The 23,399-nt window shown below is 46.1% G+C and overlaps 1 protein-coding gene across 1 annotated transcript in view; it reads left to right on the forward strand.

Annotated features, from left to right (window-relative positions):
- The window catches only part of LOC125487828, a 22,712-nt gene extending 13,409 nt beyond the window's left edge, over window positions 1-9,303 (forward strand). The window contains exons 3-5 of the mRNA XM_048620220.1: window positions 4,997-5,365; window positions 7,227-7,320; window positions 8,978-9,303. Of these exons, the coding sequence (XP_048476177.1) occupies window positions 4,997-5,365; window positions 7,227-7,300 (443 nt within the window). The 3' untranslated portion in view covers window positions 7,301-7,320; window positions 8,978-9,303. The remainder of the gene's footprint in view (window positions 1-4,996; window positions 5,366-7,226; window positions 7,321-8,977) is intronic.
- The last annotated feature ends 14,096 nt before the right edge of the window (window positions 9,304-23,399 follow it).

Below are 23,399 nucleotides of genomic sequence, written 5' to 3' on the forward strand. Positions count from 1 at the left end.
GCCTTGTTCCTCCAGCTCCACACTGTGTTATCATAAGAATGATTAACCCTTTGGTCCCTTTCTTTCTGCTGACCTAGCCACCAGGCTTTCTGTTCTGACTCAGTGCTTTCAGTGTTCATTTCTTTCCCTGCACTTAATTAATTCAGGCTTTATTTTCCTCAAACGCAGTCTGCAGAATGAAATGTTCTGGACCCCAGCGGAATTTATTCTGCCAGTCCTTTGCCATTCTCCCAGACTCCCTCCCAACCATGTCAGCTGCTTCTGTTTTTTTTATTGCCTGAGGATTTTCAACCTCTTGAACTCTCTCACATGCCTTTGACGCGCGAAGTCTCTGCCCTGCTCTTTTCTACGCCCTGTCGCACCGGACACAACTCACCACCACACCCATTATTCTGTCTCCTCCTGCTCGCTCCAATTAATGCGTTCATTTGATGCTCCGGCTTACAGTCGCTCCCACACCAAGTGCCACGCTAGCTAGAAAGGGTGGTAAATGAACATACTCACCCAAGTCGTGTCCTAGGGTATGCCGGCTTCAAGTGGAGCACCCTGCTCGGAGCACCAGTCTGTAGGATCGTACCCCCAGCCCCACCAGGGACAAAGACTCAGGAGGCAGGAAGGATTCAGGCAAGTGACTGACCCTTATTCGAGCAATGACCAGTTAATGCAAGGGGAGGGCCAAGGGATCTTTCCTGACTCTGGCCTTGACGTGAGAACCCAGTCGTTCTCTTAATCTACAGCTCAGATAGGAAGAGAGATCAATGACACTCTCTGATTTTTACAGTGAAGTACAGCTCTTTTATACAACTTGTGTTAGAATAATCACACACAGCATGGTCGCTGCATCCTTCCCTCCTATTCCATACACCCAACCCTGTGAAACACTTGATGAATGATGGGCATTCCTATGGACAGCCCCAGGTTCCCACGGTCTCATGGTGTGTAGCAGATATTGTAATCGCCAGGCCTTGGGATCTTTCTATGCATCCTATTAATTAGCATTCCAAAGTTAATGGTTATACTCCTTCTGATCTGTCCCAGACTTGCTTATCTCCAAGGACTACTTGAATTCTGTTTTCATTGTATTCCATGTGCTATCTCTATCAAATTCAGTTATTCTGCTTATATTTTCCACTGTCCCAATTTTATATATATAAAAATACAAAAGACAGTTTGTTTCAACCAACTGCTATAAGATTCATAATATTAATTTCTGTTATGAAGTTAGTCATAAATTGTAAAGTTATACAGCTACTTCTACTGTTCGCACTTTGTAACTAATAAGTTGCAAACAATCTATTTTTGTTCAGGGTGTACCAAGCATCCTTTTAGAGATAAGACAAAGCATTTCCTGAGACTAATTAACTTTCACATTAACATTGAAATGTTTTTCCCCTAATGCTTCTATTATAATTTAGTTATATATGTCTCAACAAATATGTTGAAATCTATCCCTATGAGCATCTGAAGAATCTTTAACAAGAGCCCATTTCTTAATATTGTGAATAACTTCGAGGAAACAACCAATGACTACAAGATAACTTCAGCTATTGTTTTCACAGCTGCTTAATGGGGTAGGTTGGCTGGTTCATAGGCTGAGATTTATACCCCTTATTCTAACCGGTGCTGTTCACTTAATGAGGCAACATCCTTTCATTAATGAGGCTGGAATCAATTGCTTGTCTATCCTTAGGCATCCTCCTTATCAAGCTGTATCGATGGTTACTTGCGGGGCCTCCCATTCACCTTGGAGTAGCCCTGTTCATGGTTACTGTTATTTTTCACTTAAATACTGGAGCAGGCTGTTTTATTCTGCTTCTCTCTTGTCAGCCATTTTGTCTTTCAAACATGGGCCACCCTTACAATAACGCATGTAAGGATATTGGTGAGGTCTCTTCTGGAGTATTGCGTCCAGTTCTGGTCGCCCTGTTAAAGGAAGGATATGATTAAACTGAAGAGGGTTCAGAAGACATTTACCAGGATGTTGCCGGGAATGGAGAGTTTGCGTAATAAGGAGACGTTGGTAAGATTGAGGACGGCGTGGTGGCTCAGTGGTTGGCACTGCTGCCTCAAAGCACCAGGGTTTTATCCCACCCTTGGGTGACTGTGTATGGAGTTTGCATGTTCTCCCAATGTTTGCTTGGATTTCCTCTGGGTGCTCTGATTTCCTCCCACAGTCCAAAGATATACAGGTTAGGTGGAATGGTCATGATGAATTGCCCAAAGTGTCCAGGGATGCGTAGGTTAGATGGATTAGCCATGAGAAAGGCAGGGTTACAGGGATAGGAGAGGGGAGTGGATCTGGTCTTCAGAGGGCCGGTGTGGACCTGATGGGCCACATGGCCTGCTACCACACTATGGTGATTCTCTGAAAATTCTGTGAGTGTGCCTACTTCAGGCTATTGCTTGACTAGTCTGTGAGACAAGTCCCTCAATTTTGGCGCTAGCCTGTAAATGTTAATAAGGAGGACTTTGCAGGGTTGAAGGGGCTGTTTCTGTCATCTTTTCCAGTGCCATGGGATCCGTTTAGTTTCATTCCCTTTCCGAGACTTTATAACGGAATGGCACAAATGAGTTGGCCATTTCAGAGGACAGCTAAGAGACAATCACATTGACTGTTTGGAGTTTGGAGTCATGCATAGGCCAGACCAGGTAAGGACGGGAGACTTCCTTCCCCTAAGGGGCATTAGTGAACAGGACGGGTTTATCTGACAATCGACATCCATTCACGAGCAGAGTATGAATATGCGAGAGAGAGTACATTTGAGTATGTGAGAGAGTATTAATAATTTCTTACACCTCACTGGGATAGCAAGATGGAAATCAAACTCTGCTCTTCCAGATTTATCGCAAAAGTTACAGACTTTTTTAAAAGAACACCAAGTTCTCAAATTTACCTGACTCTCAGACTCAAACGCACAGATTAGGTTTCTATAGCAAACTGGAATCACTGTTTAGTGCACATAAGTAGATTTTAGCCAGACATAATGCATCATAGACTGTCGGAGTTAAATAAACAATATGTTATTGTAAACCACATAACACTACCAATTAAATCTCAAATAAACTCCTCCTTACACACACACACAAACAGCCATGGTAAAGTAGGTTATGGAAAGAATGGAAAGACAAAAAAGACAGTTCAGTCATCTCCATTCCAAGTTCTATTGTTGAGATGATCTTTATGACTCTCTCTGAACTTTCTGTTGATGTTTTTTCCAGGATGTTGCCATCTATAGAAGACTTGTGTTATAAAGAAAGGATGGATAGAGTCATAGAGTCATAGAGATATACAGCACAGAAACCTTCAGTCCAACTCATCCATGATGACCAGATATTGGAAATCAATCTAGTCCCATTTGCCAGCATTTGGCCCATACCCCTCTAAATCCTAAATAAAAACCAAAAGAACTGTGGATGCTGTAAATCAGGAAGGGTCACCGGACCCGAAACGTTAACTCTGCTTTCTCCTCCACAGATGCTGTCAGACCTGCTGAGCTTTTCCAGCAACTTTGTTTTTGTTCCCTCTAAATCCTTCCTATTCATGTCCCCATCCAGATGCCTTTTAAATGTTTTAACTGTACCAGCCTCCATCACTTCCTCTGGCAGCTCATTCCATACATGCACCACCCTCTGTGTGAAAGTGTTGCCCCTTTGGGTCTCTTTTAAATCTTTCCCCTCTCACCTTAAACCTACACCCTCTAGTTTTGGACTCCCCCACCCTGGGGAAAAGACCTTGGCTATTTACCCTATCCATGCCCCTCATGATTTTATAAACCTCTATAAGGTCACCCCTCAGCCTCCGATGCTCCAGGGAAAATAGCCCCAGCCAATTCAGCCCCTCCCTATAACTCAAACCCTCCAACCCTGGCAACATCCTTGAAAATCTTTTCTGAACCTTTTCAAGTTTCACTACATCCTTCCTATAGCAGGGAGACCAGGATTGCACACAGTATTCCGAAAGTGGTCTTAGCAATGTCCTGTACAGCTGCAACATGACCTCCCAACTCCGATACTCAATGCACTGACCAATAAAGACAAGTGTACCAAACACCTTCTTCACCACCCAAGGAACTATGAACCTGCACTCCAAGGTCTCTGTTCAGCAACACTTGCCAGAACATTACCATGAAGTGTACAAGTCCTGCCCTGATTTACCTTTCCAAAATGCAGCAGGCTGGGACTTCCCTTACTGAAGCGTCAGGAGGTTGAGAGGCGACCCTTTAGCAGTGGAAAAATAGAGGGGTATAGATAGAGTTAATGGTAGTTGTCTCTTCTCCGGGATGGAGTATTTGAAGACTAGGGCGCATAGTCTTAAAATGAGTGGAGAGAGATTTGAAGAAGACATGAGAGGCATTTTTTTTTTTACACAGAGAGTTGTTCATGTGTGGAATGGACTTCCTGAGGAAGTGATGGATGCGGGTACAATTACAGCAATTAAAAGGTATTTAGATAGGTACATGAATAGGAACAATTTGGAGAGATATGGGCCAGGAGCAGGCAGGTGGGACTAGTTTAGTTTGGGATTATGGCCGGCATGGACTGGTTGTTTCTGTGCTGTATGACACTGTAACTCCTGGATTGAAGAACTGCCTGTGAGAATCCGTGACTGAATTTTCCATTTTTGCCCAGGGGTACATTTATGGGATGTTACTATATTGGAACAGTTAATTAGTAATAGTTACTGTATTTATAATTTGATTAAGTTTCCAATAGAGTTGTTATTCTAAATTCCTCTTTCTTTAGTTTGTATTTTAACTACAGCGTTGAAATAGACAGTGTTTTGCTTAACGTCGAGTAGTTTTACCTGATGAATCATATCTGGAACAGGGCACTTCACATCTACCTTTAAAATAAGAAAAATTTAGGGTCTAAGCTATCTTCTTAAAATATTTTGCAGGAGTCTGGTCCAGTTCATAACAGGTGTCAGCCTACTTGCTTTTCAAAAATGTTTTTGAGGCCGTGAATGTTCTTATTTTTAATTTTGTTTCTGCCCCAGACCCGCTGAGCTGCCCTCCAAAGAGTGGAGAGATGATTGTGCAGGTCGGAGGGTCGGTGGTGATGCCATGCATGTTTAACTGGTTGGGGTCGATGCCCGAGTCCCGACGGGCGCTGTGGCAGAAGAAGTCCGAGCACGGCAGCTCGTTGGTGGTCCACGTGCGCGACATGGGCACGGAGAATGTGAACCAGGACAAAGAGTTCTCCGGGCGCACCTCCCTGCCGGCTGATTGGTTCGAGAAGAAAGACCTGTCGCTCACCCTGACCCAGGTGTCGATGAGTGATGCCGGGGATTACGAGTGCCACGTGGTCACCCAGAGGCCCCACGCTTCCAATGTCTGCATGGACTTCAAGCTGACTGTCACCTCAGGTGAGGAATTCCCCTGGCCATTTGACTACGAGAAGCATTGCCCCGTTTCTGTCCTGTCCACCTGAAGGAGGGAGTCCCCCTTGGGCTGGGATGGGAAGGGGGGAGGCACTGAGGAATGGCAAATGGAGTTGAATTCGGATAAATGGGAGATGTTGCATTTTAGTAAGATACACCAGGGCAGGACTTACACAGTTAATGATAGAGCCCTGGGGAGTGCTGTCAAACAGAGAAACCTTGGGTTGCAGATACATAGTTCCTTGAAAGTGGATCAGAAGTAGGCAGGGAGGTGAAGAAAGTGTTTGGCACACTTGCCTCCATTGATCAGAGCATTGAGGACAGGACTAGGGGAAGCAATGGCCTAGTGGTATTATCACTGGACTGTTAATCCAGCAAGTTCTGGGGACGTAGGTTTGAATCCTGCCACAGCAGATGGTGGAATTTGAATTCAATAAAATATCTGGAATTAAGAATCCAACGATGACCATGAATCCGTTGTCGATTATCAGGGGAAAACCCATCTGGTTCACTAATACCCTTTAGGGAAGAAAACTGCCATCCTTACATGGTCTGGCTGACACGTGACTCCAGTCCCACGGCAATGTGGTCGACTCTCAACTGGCCTCTGGGCGATAAATGCTGCCTTAGCCAGTCATGCCCTCATCCTGTTCATGAACTTTTTAAAAAGTTGGGATGTCATGTTATGGCTGTACAAGACTTTGGAGAGGCCACATTTGTAGTAACTGTGTACAATTCTGGTCACCCTGCTTTAGGATATGATTGAATTAGAAAGGGAACTGAAAGGATTTGGAAGGATGTTACTGGGACTGGAGGGTTTGTGTTATAAGGGGATGCTGGATAGGCTGGGACATTTTCACTGGAGGGCCGGAGGCTGAGGGGTGACCTTATAGGGGTTTATAAAATCATGAGGGGCAGGGGTAGGGTGAATAACCAAGATCTTTTCCCCCCCAGGGTAGGTTACTCTAAAATTGTAAGGCATAGGTTTAAGGTAAGAGGGGAAAGGGACTTGAGGGGCAACATTTTCACACAGAGGGTGGTGTGTGTATGGAATGAGCTGCAGGGGAAGTGGTGGAGGTTGGTGCAATTACAACATTTAAAAGGCATCTGAATGGGTACATGAACGGGAAGAGTTTCGAGGGATATGGGCCAAATGCTGGCAAATTGGACTAGTTTAGTATAGGAATCCCAGTCAGCATATCTCTTTCCTCTCTCTCCCTCCTCTCTCTCTTATTCCCCCACTCCTCCCCTTCTATTTTTCTTCCACACACCCTCCTTGTCTCTTGATCCCACATCCTCTTTTTCTATCTCTTCCTTTCTCTCTTTCCTCTCCTTTCCCCCTTCCTCCCTCTCTTTCATTCCCCCCTCTTCCTTTTTCCTTTCTGTTCTTCTCTCCTCCCTCTATCTCTCTTCCACACTCCTTCCCTCTCTCTTGTTCCCCCCTCCTCCAATTCTCTCTCTTCCTTTCTCTCTTTCTTTCTTTCATCTTTCTCTCTTGCCCCATCTCTCTTCCACTCTCCCTCCTCTCTCTCATTCCTCTCCCCTCATTTTCCCTCTCTTTCTTTCTCTCTTTCCCCTATCTCTCTCCCCGTCCCTTCCTCCTCCCTCTCTTGCGACCTAAACTTCTCCAATCCCTCGTCCACCCTCACCTCATCCCCACTTTGGGGCTGAGTCGATGATGAGGGACAGTGCATTGGAGAGGGGTTGGCGGGAGCGCAGGAGGTTGTGAATGATGCTGTTTGAAGGGATGGGTTTACTGGGAAGGGGAAGGGGGTGCAGGCTGAAGGATGAGACCAGAAACTAATGAATCCTTTGGGTTTTTCTGGGGGGGTATGGTTTTTCACAGATGCAGCTGAAGCCACAACTATACCCTGCATTCTTCTGCTAATGGGATTGGCCTTTGTCCCTCTGTTCAGTTGATGGGATTCAAAATGCACCAGGTCAGTAACAAATCAAGAAATATTGTGTTATTGTACCCCTCCTCTCCCTACTCCTCTCATCTGACTACCCTCAGACCTCCATCCTGTGTTAGGGTAATCATTGCCTGTCCCTAATTGCCCCTTGAGAAGGTAAGAGTGAGCTGCCTTCTTGAACCCCTGCAGTCAGATGTGGTGTACAGACACCCGCATAGCGCCTTTAGGGAGGGAGTTCCAGGATTTTGACCCAGCAGCACTGAAGCAATGGCCGATATATTTCCAAGTCAGGATGGGGAATGGCTTGGAGGGGAACTTGCAGGGGGTGGCGTTCCCATGTATTCTCTGCCCTTGTCCTTCTGGATGGAAGTGGTCATGGATTTGGAAGGCGCTGTCTGAAGACCTTTACTGAATTTCTGCAGAGCATCTTGTAGACAGTACACACTGCTGCTACTGAGCATGGAGGGATGTTTGTGGATGTGGTGCCAATCAAGCGGGGGCTGCTTTGTCCTCCGTGATGTCAAGCTTTTTGAAAGTTGTTGGAGCTGCACCCATCCAGGCAAGTGGGGGAATATTCCATCATACTCCTGACTTGTGCCTAGCAAATGGTGGACAATCTGATGCTCGGGCAACTGTCTGTGTGGAGTTTGCACATTCTCCCTGTGTCTGTATGGGTTTCCTCCAGGTGCTCCGGTTTCTTCCTACAATCCAAAAATGCTCAATTTAGTCAGATTGGCCGTGCTAAATTGTCCTGTAGTGTTCAGGGATGTGCAGGCTGGGCAGGTTAGGCATGGGAAATGCAGGGTTGCAGGGATAGGGTGGGGGGACTGGGTCTGGACAGGACACACTTCGGAGGGTCAGTGTGGACTTGATGGGCCAAGCGGCCTGCTTCCACACTCTAGGGACTCTATTCTATGCAAAGCAAGGATTGTTGCATTTTTTGTTTCTATTAGAAAGCAAGTGTCCTGACCCTCATTGGCAGCATTGCTTACGCTGCTGTGTGGTTAAGTAGTGGGAGAGCATCACTGTAAATAAACTGGAGTTCGTCCGGGGGGAGGGTTGTGTATGAATAAGGTTTGAGCTGGCAGCAATGAACCAGGTTGACTTCTGGACCTGTGAGCAGTTCTACATGCCAAAGACCTCTTGTTTGCCAATAAAACCATGCATCTGATAGTTGAACAGCTTGGAGATTTGAGTAGGTTAGTCAGAAGACATTGGATCTCTGAAGGAACAGGGGCTGTGCGCTAAGAAATATCACAAACCTGAAGAAATCCAGTTTATTGCCCCTCCTCTGCCAGCTATACTTTTTAATAAGTAAGTCAGAAACTTTTACAAGTGAGAACCAGTCACTCCGTGCCTCCTGTAGGCAGACCGAGAAGCAGTGTTCTGATCAGCAAAAGAATCATTCATTGTAGGGACTGTTTTACTGTCTTCCTAGTCCCAATTATGAACTTTTTTTTAAAAAATATAAGAGTTTTGACTTACCCAACACTTCTCTTCCTATCTTCTTCTCGCTCTCTGCCTTCCTGATGTTCCACAAACTGAGCCAAGCTTTTGCACACCAATATCTCCTTGTTCTGGCTCTATGTCAAATTATATTTTGTGAAGCAGCCTGGGACAGGCCTGTTGAAGGCACTGTACAAATGTGCATTGTTGTTCTTTGACGGTTTCCCTCTATTTTCAGATCTTGTCATGTATAACCTAAAACAGGAACCTCCAAGCAAGAAATCTTGTGCACCTGAATTGATCTTGGAATGTTCTCGCAAGTTTACAGAGTAAATTATATTTGCATGTGATTTCTATCCTCTCCATTATGGTAGCCCGCCTGTGCCTACATTATTTTTATCATTTGCTGTGATATGGTCAACATCGAGTTGGTTGAGATGGAAACCAAGCAGCTTGATGCAAACTGTCCACCTTAACCCGACAAAAATGATTGTTCAAGCAGTTCGGAGAGAGTTCAAAACTATCAGTGGCCAGTCGTGACTTAAAATAAAGCAAATCTCTGTGCTCTGTCTCGTGCTCATTGTGTTAAAGTCCTGCGTTTCTGAGCTTGGTGCCAGCAGTATCGGAGGAGGGGGTGACGACTACTGTGTTAGGCAGGAGTGTAACAGTTCATCTTAGGATCCTGAGCCCAGTCAACAAGACTTGCGGACGGTGCCTGATGAAGATTGTAAACATCACGATAGGTTCCTTTTTTTGTGTTGATGTTGAAGGGAAAGGTTTGGGGTTAAGAGATGTCACCGGTCCCCTTCATGCACGTGGCCCTCTCGGTGGCTCCTAATGGCATTAACACCAGCAATGGCGCCAGTATATCCTTGGCTCCGGTGCTTCCCAATTCACGGTGATTGTGGCAATGTCGGCGCGCCCATCTCGCCATTGACTATCTAGGTCAATATCGCCCGCGCCGCTATCGGCCACTGACTTCCCCGCCACAAGGAGGCTTTGTGTGGGCAGTGCCCCATTTATCGATGGAAGCCCTTGCATCAATGTTCCGGCTGATGCCACCATCATCAATTTCCGTGACCCACTCGGTGATCACGTGGCAACCCCATCTATCTTTTGTTTAGACCGACTGGCAACGCAAGACCAGATTGAACTCTGGTCCTTCCTTGGGTCAGTCCAATCCTAGTCCTACCACAGACAACTGCGCAAGACCCTGATGCACTTTTAATGGGTGGACTTGTATCCGGGTCTGACCTCAGGGACGGACTCAAAGGCAGATTTTAAGGGTGATTGAAGAAAAGGGGGTGGCCAGGAATCTCACACAGCCGTACTCCAACTGATTGTACCTAACTCCTTCTCCTGTTTGCTTGGATGTTGTTCAACACGGACAACACTGCATTCAATATCTGAGTGTTACCAACTGCAATGTGTCTGGCAGAATAAAGCTGTTTTCTGCAACTCTACCTGTCTTATCAGCTCTTACCTTCTTTCAGCTGAGTGTTCAGAGGAGATAGCAATCGGTGGGGGCGTTGGAGAAAGGAGGACATTTGGCCCTTCAACTCCATGGTTACCAGGACGTTGCTGAGTGTGGAAGGTTTGAGCTGTAAAGACAGGCTGGATAGCCTCCCTTCCATCCACGGGAGTGTAGGAGGTTGAGAGGTAACCTTGTAGAAGTTTATACAATAATCAGGGGTACAGATTAAGTTAATGGTAGTTGTCTTTTCCCTGCATTAGGGGATTTCAAGACTAGGAGGCATACTTTTAAGGTGAGAGGATTTTAAAAATAGACTTGGGGGCAAATTTTTTACACGGAAGGTGGTCCAGGTGTGGAATGAACCTCCTGTGGAAGTGGTGGATGTGGGTACAGTTACAACGTTTAACAGACTTTTGGATAAGTACATGAATAGGAAAGGATTGGAGGGGTATGGGCCAGGAGAAGGCAGGTGGGACTAGTTTAGTTTGGGATTATGTTCAGCACAGACTGATTGGACCGAAGGGTCTGTTTCCGTGCTGTATGATTCTATGACTCCCACATTCCAGTTCTTAGTCCGGAGACCAGCAGGTGATGAGTTACGTATCCAAATATGTTTTAAATCTAATTGGGAACCGCTTCCAGGCAGTGCTTTTCAGGCCCTACCAGCCTCTCTCTTCCCTCAAATCCCTTCCAAACCTCCCATTTCTCCCTGAACCTTGGTGGCACGATGGCTCAGTGGTCAGCACTGCTACCTCACAGCACCAGGAACGTGGGTTTGAATCCACCCTCAGGCAACTGTCTGTGTGGAGTTTGCGCGTTCTCCCTGTGTCTGTGTAGGTTCCCACAGTCCAAAGATGTGCAGGTTAGATGAATTGCCAATGCTAAATTGCCCATATTGTGCAGGCTGGGTGGGCTAGTCACAGGAAACGCAAGGGTAGTGTAGTGGGGTGGTCTGGGTGGGATGCTCTTCAAAGGGTCAGTGTGACCTTGATGGACTGAATGGCCAGCTTCCACACTGTAGGGATTCAATGATGATGATGATAATCCTTCATCACCTTGCATTGTCAAGAATCTACCTACGTCTGCCTTAAAAAAAATTGAAAAATTCTGCATCCACTACCTTTTGAGGGAAGGAATTCTAAAGACTCACAACCCTCAGAGAGAGAGGGAAAAAAAACTTCCACCCCCATCTCCGTCTCAATGGGGTGATTGTTTAAGCGAGGAGAGAGAAGGATAAGGATGCTCCCTCATCGACAAAATCCGAAGCTGAAATTGATCAATATTTGGCCACTGGGGAAATCGACAACACACAGGGATGGGGCAGGAAAGTGGAGTTGAAACTGCAGTTGGATCAGACCGGAAAAGACTGAAAAGTTATCTCAGACTCTTATTCCTCTTTGTAGTTCACACCAGCAGAGCTGATATCTTCTCCTTCCAATGTCTGGAGTCATGTCTGGTATCTGATGTTTTTTCTGGAGCTATCTCTGGTCCGACAAGCTGTCTACCCTCACATAGATATCACGCTGGCACAGACAGACAGTCTAACGCTGGGGGGATGTGTACAGTTTCTCTGACATCAGGTACAGCAGACCTGTTATTACACTAATGGAAGATGTGGAATGTGGAGTACAAGAAGGCATGGTGGCTCAGTGGTTAGCAGTGCTACCTAATGGCTCCAGGGACCCAGGTGTGACTTCACACTTGGGTGACTGTCTGTATGGAGTTTGCGCCCTCTCCCTGTGTCTGCATGGGTTTTCTCTGGGTGCTCCGGTTTCCTCTCACAGTCCAAAGATGTGCAGGTTAGGGCAGATTGGCCACAGGAAATTGTCCCGTAGTGTCCAGGGATGTGCAGGCTACCCGACCTGAAATGTCAACTTTCCTGCACCTCTGACGCTGCCTGGCCTGCTGCGTTCCTGCAGCTCCACACTGTGTTATCTCTTGACTCCAGCTTCTGCAGTTCTTACTATCTCTGCAGGCTGGGTGGGGTAGCCATGAGAAATGCAGGCTTATGGGAATAAGGTGAATCTGGGTGGGATGCTCTTCGGAGGAGGGGGCCGAATGGCCTTCCTCTACACTGTAGGGTTTGGATTCTATGATTTGATGCTGTTTTTAGGCACTGGGCAGAGGGAGGAGAGAGTAGACCATCATTGTGCAGTTTGCCCTGAATGTCAATGTGTGAGTGCTGTCTGTCCATATCAGGTGGGGCTCCAAATATTCCCCCCACCAGGGTCTGATCTCTGTCCCCTCCCCGCAACAACAGCAAGTGAGGGCAGCTGGAAATGAGCTGGAGAAAAGGGCCTCAAATCTAACCAAAACTGACAAGTCTGTCTCCTGGGACTTTGAAGCTTCAGGTGGTATCAAGCTGATCACTGAACTTGCCAGAGTGCGTGTTAATATAAACTACGGCTGTAATTAATTCGCAGAGCTCCTGGGTCCATCACTGTCTGACAACTGCTGAGAATTGGAGAGGATGGAAAGCTGATGGAGATATTTATAAATCACCTTGCTTCTCATAGAGTCGTACAGGAAACAGGCCCTTCAGCCCAACTCCTCCATGTCGACCAGGTTTCCCAAACTTAACTAGTCCCTTTTGCCTGCTTTTGGCCCATACCCTTCTAAACCTTAGTTCTGAAGAAGGGTCACTGGACCCAAAATGTTAACTATGATTTCTCCCTACAAATGCTGCCAGGCCTGGTGAGCTTTTCCAGCAACTTCTGTTTTTGTTCCCTCTCAAAATTTCCTACTGATGTGCTCATCCAGATGCCTTTAAATGTTGTCATTGTCCCAGCCTCCACCACTTCCTCCGACAGCTCAGTATGTACACACACCATCCTCAATGTGAAAGACCCCTCACGTCCCTTTTAAATCTTTCCCCCTCTCACGTTAAACCTCTCTCTAGTTCTGGATTCCCCCAACCTGGGGGAAAGACCTTGGCTATTCACTTTATCTGTGCCCCACATGATTTTATCTCAATGAGCACTTTGAGGCCATTGGCAATGAGACCCTCTCAAACTCTGGAATACACTGTCCCTTACTCTCTTTGGGACTTCTTCCTACTTTAAGACTTTGCAAAAGAAATTGCGGTACCCCATGACGACATTTGTTCTTTAACTCATTTGCTTATTTGATTTGCTCTAAAAGAGTTTACACGGGAGCAGATGACCCAGGTACATTTGGAGACGGAACATGCAATGTCCACAGATTCGCTTTTGGTCTCCTGTGACTGACTGGCCATGTAGGCCAGAGAAAATCATCACTTTGCAAGATCACACTTTATTTGAGGTGCATTACTTTTCCTTAGGAATTCATGCTTCCTTTTTCCTCCAGAGCACCCTTTATTGTTTTATTTTAAGAATGTACCTCTGTGGACTTATGTCAACCCAACCAGCTTTCAGTGAACTGGTTCATGCAGGATAGGAGCTTGGACACATGGGAGAGAAAGAACTGCATTCCTGTAGCACCTTTGACATCTGAAAAGCGCATGACACCAGTGACAGGTTGTGTGAAGTGGGGTCTCTTAAATCCTTTTTTTATATTTGTTCATGGGAAGTGGGCATCACGAGCTAGGCCCAGCATTTATTGCCCAGACCAGGGGCTAAGAGTCAACCACATCGCTACGTGGTCTGGAGTCACATTTAGGCCAGACCAGGTAATTTCCCCACCTGACAGGTATTAGAGAACCAGATGGGATTTTATGATTTTGAGTTTTCCTTTGAATTCCTGAGTTTTACTGAATTCAAATTTCACCATCTGTCGTGGTGGGATTTGAACCCACGTATATTGAACAATAGCCTGGTGGTTCTGGATTACTAGTCCAGTAACATTACCACAACACCACAGCCTCGCTCCATAGTGGAGACATAACTGCAAAAGGGAGTTGGATATAATGATGTCCCCACCTTCCATAGCCCAGACTCTTTATATTGTATTTATGTATGGAATGAGCTGCCAGAGGAAGTGGTAGAGGCAGGTGCAATGACCTTTAAAAGACAGGTATGTGAATACGGAAGGTTTAGAGGGATACAGGCCGAACACATAGGAACCATAGCAGCAGAATGGAGCACAGCAAGATTTCACAGCCTGCAATGTGATAGTTGACCAGATAATGGGTTTGTGTCTCATCGCATAAACATTGCGGTAGTAGTTCGGAAGCAGCGATCTGTAGACTTTATGCTGGGAATAAACCTAATACCAAGGTAAACAGTTGAGTCTTGTTTTGCACTTCATCACCCTGGCTTGGATTCATTTAATGGCGGTTTGGGGGAGAGGTGGGGTTTGAATGTTGTCTTAGGGCACGGAGCTGTAAGAATGCCGCCTCCCTTCTCCCAAAAATGTTGTGGGATCTTTTCCCAGAGCTAGGATTGGGACAATACATTAAAGTAAACAGAGTGGTGACTGTGCAGAGCAAAAATACCAACAGTGACCTGTTGGGCCGAAAGGAATCAGATGAGAGGGTGTACGGGATTCTGAATCAACACCTCATTGGAAAGGTAGCACCTTGGACAGCGCCACACTCCCTCTGCGGGAGTCCTATGGGAGTAGCCTGGATGAGGCAGGTCAAATCTGTTGAATGAAACTTGAATCTGCAGCATCTCTGACTCAGAGTCGAGTGCCTTATCTGGCAGACGGACTCAGTGCAAACTTTGCAGGAAGTACACATGGCAATCGTGCTATTTAACAGAACACAGCCGGATGTGTAGTGGTCTTGCTGATGGTAAACCTCCGGTATGAAAGTTAAAGAACGGGATTCATCTGGAATCCAACAAAGGCGCAGTGTAACCATGGACACTGAGCAGGGAAAGAGTTGCATTTATGTAGCGTCTTTCCAGTTGTCTCAGAGCATTTTACAGCAAGGTACTTTTGAAATAGGGTCACCGTGATGAAGTCGGGGACATGGCACAAAGCAGTGCACTGGAAGATCCCACAAAGCGACTGTGCCCAGATAATTTTATTTAAGAGCTGTTTGCTGGCTGAGAGGTTCTCTGGATAATCCCACTCCAGTGAACTGTGTACGCAGCTTTGGCCTCGAAACCTGAAGATGGGCAGGATTTGCCTTCGAGGGAGTGCAGGGAAGATTCTGCAAAATCCACCCCTGCCCTGGATTATGGGATTGTCCCATGAGGAGAGATGAAGGCACTTGACACGCTGTAACATGCACTGTATAGTCACTGTTCGACTTCAGGAAATCATGGCAGCCAATTTGTGCATAGAAAGATCCCGGAAACAGTCACAAGCTGACTGGCTGGATAATCTGCTTCAGGGTTGCTGTGTTATATAGCTCTGTCAATATTGGGAACTAGGAACTGATACTTTAGTAGGCAGCATTTCATAGCTGCACTTCAGTCAAGTAGCAGGGCCAGCAGAAGGTGATTTGGTGCAGAATAAATGGTGAGCCCCATCTCTATAAGCAGCTTGCATGAACTAAACCAGTAAAGTTCTCATTTCTTCAATCTTGAAATGTGATTAATCAAACATTGCGAAACTCACATAAGCATAACTTGTTGGTTGGGAGAAGGACTCACAGGGGGAGAAGTCTAGGCTGGGGCTGTTTTCCCTGGAGCACCAGAGGCTAAGGGTGACCTTATAGAGGTTTATAAAATTATGAGGGACATAGATAGGGTGACTAGCCAAGGTCTTTTTCCCCAGGGGAGGGGAGTCCAAAACTAGAGGCCATAGGTTTAAGGTGTGAGGGGAAAGATTCAACAGGGACCAGAGGGGCAACTTTTTCACACAGAGGGTGGTGCATGTATGAAATGAGCTGCCAGAGGAAGTGGTAGAGATGAGTGCAGTTACAACATTTAAAAGACACTTGGACAGGTACATGAAACAGACTGTCCAGTCCAACTCACCCATGCTCACCAGATGTCCTATATAAATCTAGTCCCATTTTCCAGCATTTGGCCCATATCCCTCTAAACCCTTCCTATTCAAATACCCATCCAGATGCCTTTTAAATGTTGTAATCATACCTGCTTCACCGCCTCCTTTAGCAGCTCACTCCATACACACACCACCCTCTGTGTGAAAAAGTTGCCTTTTAGGTCCCTTTTGTATCTTTTCCCTCTCACATTAAACCTATGCCCTTTAGTTCTGGAATTCCCCACCCTGGGGAAAAGGCCTTACTTACTTACCTTATCCATGGCTCTCATGATTTTACAAACCTCTATAAGATCACCCCTCAGCCTCTGATGCTCCGGGGAAAATAACCCCAATGTATTAAGCCTCTCCCTACAGCTCAAACCTTCCAACCCTGCCAACATCTTTGTAAATCTTTTCTGAACCCTTTCTAGTTTCACTACATCCTTCCTGTAGGACGGAGACCAAATTTGCATGCAATACTCCAAAAGTGGCCTATACAATGTCCTGCAGAGCTGCAACATGACCTCCCAACTCCTACACTCAATGCACTGACCAACAAAAGCAAGTATACCAATGCTTTCTTCACTACCCTGTCTACCTGTGACTCCACTTTCAAGGAACTATGAACCTGCATTCCAAGGTTTCTTTGTTCAACGAGTGTTCTGTATGCTTTCTTAACCACCCTATTAACCTGTCCTTCCACCTTCAGGGTTCTGTGGAACAAGTTCCCCAAGATCCTTCAGTTTTTCCAAGCATCTTAGTGTCCTGCCATTCATTGAGTATTCCCTTGTCTTGTTCCTTCTTCCACAGTGCATCACCTCACATTTATCAGGGTTAAACTCCCTGTGTTGTTGATCTGCCCATCTGACCAACCCGTTTATACCTCCCTGTAACCTAATAGCTTCCTCCTTACTGTCAGCCACTCGGACGATCTTTGTGTCATCCCTAAAGTTCCTTATAGACCCCTCATCAATGCCATTTATATAAATCACAAACAATGCAGGATCCAGCACTGATCCCTATGGTAGACGACTGCACACCAGGCTCTTGTCACAATGACAGCCTTCCACCACCACCCTCTGTCTCCTGCCACTGAGCCGATTTTGGATCTAACTTGTCAAATTACCCTGGATCTCATGTGCTTGTATCTTTTTTGTCAGTTTCCCATGTGAGACTTTGTCAAAGGTTTTGCTGAAAGACCTTGCCTACAGCCGCATAAACTATATCAACTGCACCACCCCCATCCAAACTCTTGGTCTCCTCGTCAGAAAACTCGACCAGATTTGTTGGGCATGACCCCCCTCTGACAAAGCCATGCTGACTATCCCTGACCAAACCTTGCTTCTCTAAACTAAGATTAATCATCTCCCTCACTATTTTCTCTGATAGTTTCCTTACCACCAACGTGACACTCACTGGTCTGTAGTTCCCTACTCGATCTCTATCACCCTTCTTGTAAGGTGGAACCACATCAGCTGAACTCCAGTCCTCTGGCACCTCTCCGTAGCCAGACAGGAGACCGAGTAATTTCCTCCCTCACCTCCCACAGCAGCCTGGGATACATCTCCTCCAGATTCGTCCACGCCGAAGCCTCCAATATCTCTTCACGTCCCATATCAATCTGCTCAAGAACTTCACAGACCACATTCTCGCATTCTGTACTTCCCTTTCCCAAATAAAAACAGATGTTAAATACTCATATGACACTCTGCCAATGTCCTCTGTCTCCATGCACAGATTACCCCTTGGTCCCTAGCAGACCCTACCCTTTCCTTGGTAATCCTCTTCCACTTGATACACCTGTAAAATATTTTAGGATTCTCCCTAATCTTACCTGCCAGAAGTTTTCTCATGTTCCCAATTTGCTCTCTGACTTGCTTTCTTAAGATGTGCCTACTCTTGCTATACGCTACCCAAGCCTCCGTTGATTTGTTCCCTCTCTACCGCTTTAAAAAACCCCTCTTATCCTGCTTATCCAGTCCCGAATATTCCTCGACATCCATGATTCTATGGGCTTGTTTCTTGTATATTTCACCCTATAGGAAATATGATGAGCCTTCACCTTCGCCAATTTCACTTGAAACACACCCGCACTGTTCTGTCATATACTTTCCCACAGGAACTAGCCTGGGATTGTGGTCTCTCCCACCTGTGTGAAGCTTGAACCATGATCGGACCCTCTCTTTCTTAAATAGAGCTGAGGTGAGCTCAAGCAGGCTGCTTTGTCCTGGATGGTGTCGAGCTTCTTGAGTGTTGTTGGAGCTGCACCCATCCAGGGCAAGTGGGGAGTATTCCCTCACACTCCTGACTTGTGCCTTGTAGGCGGACAGGCTTTGGGGAGTCTGGAGGTGAGTTACTCGCTGCAGTATTCCCAGCCTCTGACCTGCTCTTGTAGCCGTCGTGTTTATGTGGTGAGTCCAGTTGACTTTCTGGCCAATGGCAACCCCCAGCATTTTGACAGTGGGGTATTCAGTGATGGTAACACCATCGAATGTCAAGGGGCAGTGGTAGAATGTCTCTTATTGGAGATGATCGTTGCTTGGCATTTGTGTGGCATGATGTTAGATGCCACTTGTCAGCCCAAGCCTGGATATTGCGCAGATCTGGTTGCATTTGGACACGGACTGCTTCAGTATCTGAGAAGTTGCGAATGGTGCTGAACATTGTGCAATCACCAGCGCACATCCCCAATTCTGACCTTATGATGGAGGGAGGGAGTGAGACTGTTCATGTACTTTCACACAGACCAGAAAATAAACAGGTTCAACCAGAGTTAGTCAGCTGTGATTGTTTGGAATGGTGGAGCAGACTTGAAAAGGGTATTCCTGATCCCTAGTTCTGATACGTAGTTCTGCTATAACGCGTGTTTTGTTAACGCGAATTGGCTGTTATGTGAATTGGCTGTTATATTGTCTGTTATGTGCTGTTATCCTAGGATTCTCTGGGAAGCTAGGGAGGAGATTGCAGAGCCTTTGGCTTTGATCTTTATGTCGTTATTATCTACAGGAATAGTGCCAGAAGACTGGAGGACAGCAAATGTTGTCCCCTTGTTCAAGAAGGCGAGTAGAGACTACCCTGGTAATTATAGACCAGTGAGCCTTACTTCGGTTGTGGGTAAAGTGTTGGAAAGGATTATAAGAGATAGGATTTATAATCATCTAGAAAGGAATAATTTGATTAGGGATAGTCAACACGGTTTTGTGAGGGGTAGGTCGTGCCTCACAAACCTTATCGAGTTCGTTGAGAAGGTGACCAAACAGGTGGATGAGGATAAAGTGGTTGATGTGGTGTATATGGATTTCAGTAAAGCGTTTGATAAAATTCCCCACGGTAGGCTATTGCAGAAAGTACGGAGGCATGGGATTGAGGGTGATTTAGCGGTTTGGATCAGAAATTGGCTAGCTGTAAGAAGACAGAGGGTGGTGATGGGAAATGTTCATCCTGGAGTTCAGTTACTAGTGGTGTACCGCAAGGATCTGTTTTGGGGCCACTGCTGTTTGTTATTTTTATAAATGACCTGGATGAGGGCGTAGAAGGATGGGTTAGTAAATTTGCGGATGACACCAAAGTTGGAGGAGTTGTGGATAGTGCGGAAGGATGTTGCAGGTTACAGAGGGACATAGATAAGCTGCAGAGCTGGGCTGAGAGGTGGCAAATGGAGTTTAATGTGGAAAGGTATGAGGTGATTCACTTTGGAAGGAGTAACAGGAATACAGAGTACTGGGCTAATGGTAAGATTCTTGGTAGTGTGGATGAGCAGAGAGATCTCGGTGTCCATGTGCATAGATCCCTGAAAGTTGATAGGGTTGTTAAGAAGGCGTACGTTGTGTTAGGTTTTATTGGTAGAGGGATTGAGTTTCGGAGCCATGAGGTCACGTTGCAGCTGTACAAAACTCTGGTGCGGCTGCACTTGGAGTATTGCGTACAGTTCTGGTCACCGCATTATAGGAAGGATGTGGAAGCATTGGAAAGGGTGCAGAGGAGATTTACCAGGATGTTGCCTGGTATGGAGGGAAGGTCTTATGAGGAAAGGCTGAGGGACTTGAGGCTGTTTTCGTTAGAGAGAAGAAGGTTAAGAGGTGACTTAATAGAGACATACAAGATGATCAGAGGATTAGATAGGATGGACAGTGGGAGCCTTTTTCCTTGGATGGTGATGGCTAGCACGAGGGGACATAGCTTTAAATTGAGGGGTGATAGATATAGGACAGATGTCAGAGGTAGGTTCTTTACTCAGAGAGTAGTAAGGGCGTGGAATGCCCTGCCTGCAACAGTAGTAGACTCGCCCACTTTAAGGGCATTTAAATGGTCATTGGATAAACATATGGATGATAATGGAATAGTGTAGGTTAGATGGGCTTCAGATTGGTTTCACAGGTCGGCACAACATCGAGGGCCAAAGGGCCTGTACTGCGCTGTAATGTTCTATGTTCTATGAATGATGAATAGTGGATGCTGTTTGGATAACATGAACTTGCTGCTGTACAGATATAGCGATTTTCTATCGTGACTTCCCTACAACGCAATTTTCTATAGTGTGATTTTCTATCGCACGAGATCACACAAGAACACAACTATGGTGTTATAGGAGAACTACCTTCTTTCTAATATTGAATGTTATTACCAGTCCCAGCCATCAGAGAGCGCTGACACCTATCGATTTCAGGCAAAGCATCCTGATGAGGACTTTGCTGAAGCTGCCCAATCTTTTCAATTTCAGGTCATTGAAACATGCACCATCCGCAATAAACTGAAGACTCTTCCAAAGCTGACTTTTGACGTCGTTTGGTAGACAACCTTGATCGTGACGTTAAGGTGTTAGCATTAACCGAAGTCTAATGGGGCAGTCCTAACTGTGAACGTTATCACTGGAATTTGATGACCTTGCTTTCCCTCATTCAACCTTGTGTAGACCACAGTGAGACACATTCCAATAATTCCCAGGCCAAAATCTCTGTCTCAGGCTTGCTGCAGTACTCCAGCGCTGGCTGGAAGAACAACACCTCACTTCCCGTTTGGAGACTGTACAGCTACCGGAAGGAAGAGGCTTGAGGCACCTTCTTCTATGACTTTACTCCAACCCCTTCACACCAGGCTTTGTTATCACGTGGTTTGCTGTTACACACCACCCATTGTTATCCACGAATAGTCCTCATTGGCAGTTATTCTTAAGAACATAAGAAATAGGAGCAGGAGGAGGCTATTTGGCCCCTCGAGCCTGCTCCACCAATGACTAAGATCATGGGTGATCTTTTTCATGGACTCAGCTCCACTTACCCACCCACTCACCATAACACTTAATTCCTTTCCTGTTCAAAAATCTATCTTTGCCTTAAAAACATTCAACAAGATAGCCTCAACTGCTTCACTGGGCAGGGAATTCCATAGATTCACAACTTCTTCCTCAGCTCAGTCCTAAATCTGCTTCCCCTTATTTTGAGGCTATACCCCCTAGTTCTTGTTTCACCCTGCCAGTGGAAACAACATCCCTGCTTCTATCTTACCTATAACCTTTATTACTTTATATGTTTCTATAAGATCCCATCCCCGACCTCATTCTTCTAAATTCTAATGAGTATAGTCCCAGTCTACTCAGTATCTCCTCATAAGCCAACCCTCTCAACTCCCGAATTAACCTAGTGAACCTCCTCTGCACCCTCTCCAGTGCCAGCATATCCTTTCTCAAGTAAGGAGACCAAAACTGTACACAGTACTCCAGGTCTGGCCTCATGAGCACACTTTACAGCTGCAGCATAACCTCCCTATACCCCTAGCCAGATTGTTATCCAGCCCCTTGTCTGTCAAAGTGTTCTTCTCTCTCTTTGGGCTCAACCTCCACTTATTGTTTACTCCTTTTTCCCTCCTTCTGCCCTATCTTCAACCTTTTCCTCGCCACCATCAGTTTCTGAGGAAGTGTCACTGGACCCGAAACATTAACTCTGATTTCTTTCCACAGATGCTGCCTGACCTGCTGAGCTTTTTCAGCAATTTCTGTGTTTGTCACGTTCCAACAAAAGTCAGTCCTTTGCTGGCCTCACCAGGCTCTGTAACTATTAACAAACACCGAGAATGTTACATGGTGGCAGCGTGATTGGAAAGCTTCGTGTTTGAGGCTACAGTGAAGCCGAAATGTAGGCAACTTGGTGACAAAGAATTGCAAGATATTGCACTATGTCACTGTGAAAGTGACGTAATGCAATATCTCGCAATTCTTTTGCACTTTCACAGTAAACAACTCTCTCTGGACTGGGAGTTCAGTTCTATGGACTCAGAGTGAAGAAACACCCTAGAGCCTCTCTCGTGAAATTGTGTTCGCTGCCTGACTTGCTGATGACCCAGCTGAGTTTCCAATTGCTGCCATTTCTGTCTACCTGGTAAAACCAGCAAAGGGGAGCAGTGTCTGCCTGGCAGACTCAAGGAGATTGGAGCTGGGAAGCTACCAACAGTGTAGAACTGTCAGTAATTCAACATCACCAGCAGGCTAAAGGTCCAATAGGGTTCTTGTGGTGCAGTGGTAGTGGCCAGGTTTCAAGTCTCACCTGCTCCAGAGGAATTTAAAACAATTCCAAACAGGAAAAGTGGACGTGAGAAGTAATCATGTTGGTCCTCCACCACTTCCTCCAAGATAATCCTCAGCCCTGACGCCTCGCTACGATAGCCCCCTACTATAGACCCTGTACACCCACCACTGTGTAGCCAAATTCCAAATGAACGCCACCTACAGGTTGGCTGACGGCACCACTGTTCTGGGCCAGGTATCAACCAGCGATGAGTCCGGGAAAGAGATAGAGGACTGGTGTCATGGTGCAATGACAACAAGCTCTCCCTCAATTTCAGCAAAACAAAAGAACTGATCATTGACTTCAGGAAGAAAGGAGGAGGACACGCTCCTATCTACATCAACAGAGCTGAGGTGGAGTGAGTTGAGAGTGTCAAGTTCCTAGGAGTGAGGGTAACACACAGTCTGTCCTGGACCTCCTGCACAGATGAGACGGTCAAGAAAGCACAACAGCGCCTCTACTTCCTGAGGTGGCTAAGGAAATTCGACATGTCCACAAGGACTCAGGGGACACGATAGAAGCATTTCAGAAGATAAATTGCAGTTTGATACTGGGAAGCGAGATTTTCATTTTATTTTTCTCTATTCATTTTTGGGATGTGGGCGTCGCTGGCTGGGCCAACATTTCTTGCCCCGTCTCTGGTTGCCCTTGAGAAGGTGGGGGTGAGCTGCCTTCTTGCACCACTGCAATCGACCTGCTGTAGGTTGACCCACAATGCCATTAGGAAGGGAATTCCAGGATTTTGACCCAGTGACAGTGAAAGAACG

Source organism: Rhincodon typus, chromosome 45 (assembly GCF_021869965.1).
Source record: "Rhincodon typus isolate 14 chromosome 45, sRhiTyp1.1, whole genome shotgun sequence".
Lineage (NCBI taxonomy): Eukaryota > Metazoa > Chordata > Chondrichthyes > Orectolobiformes > Rhincodontidae > Rhincodon > Rhincodon typus.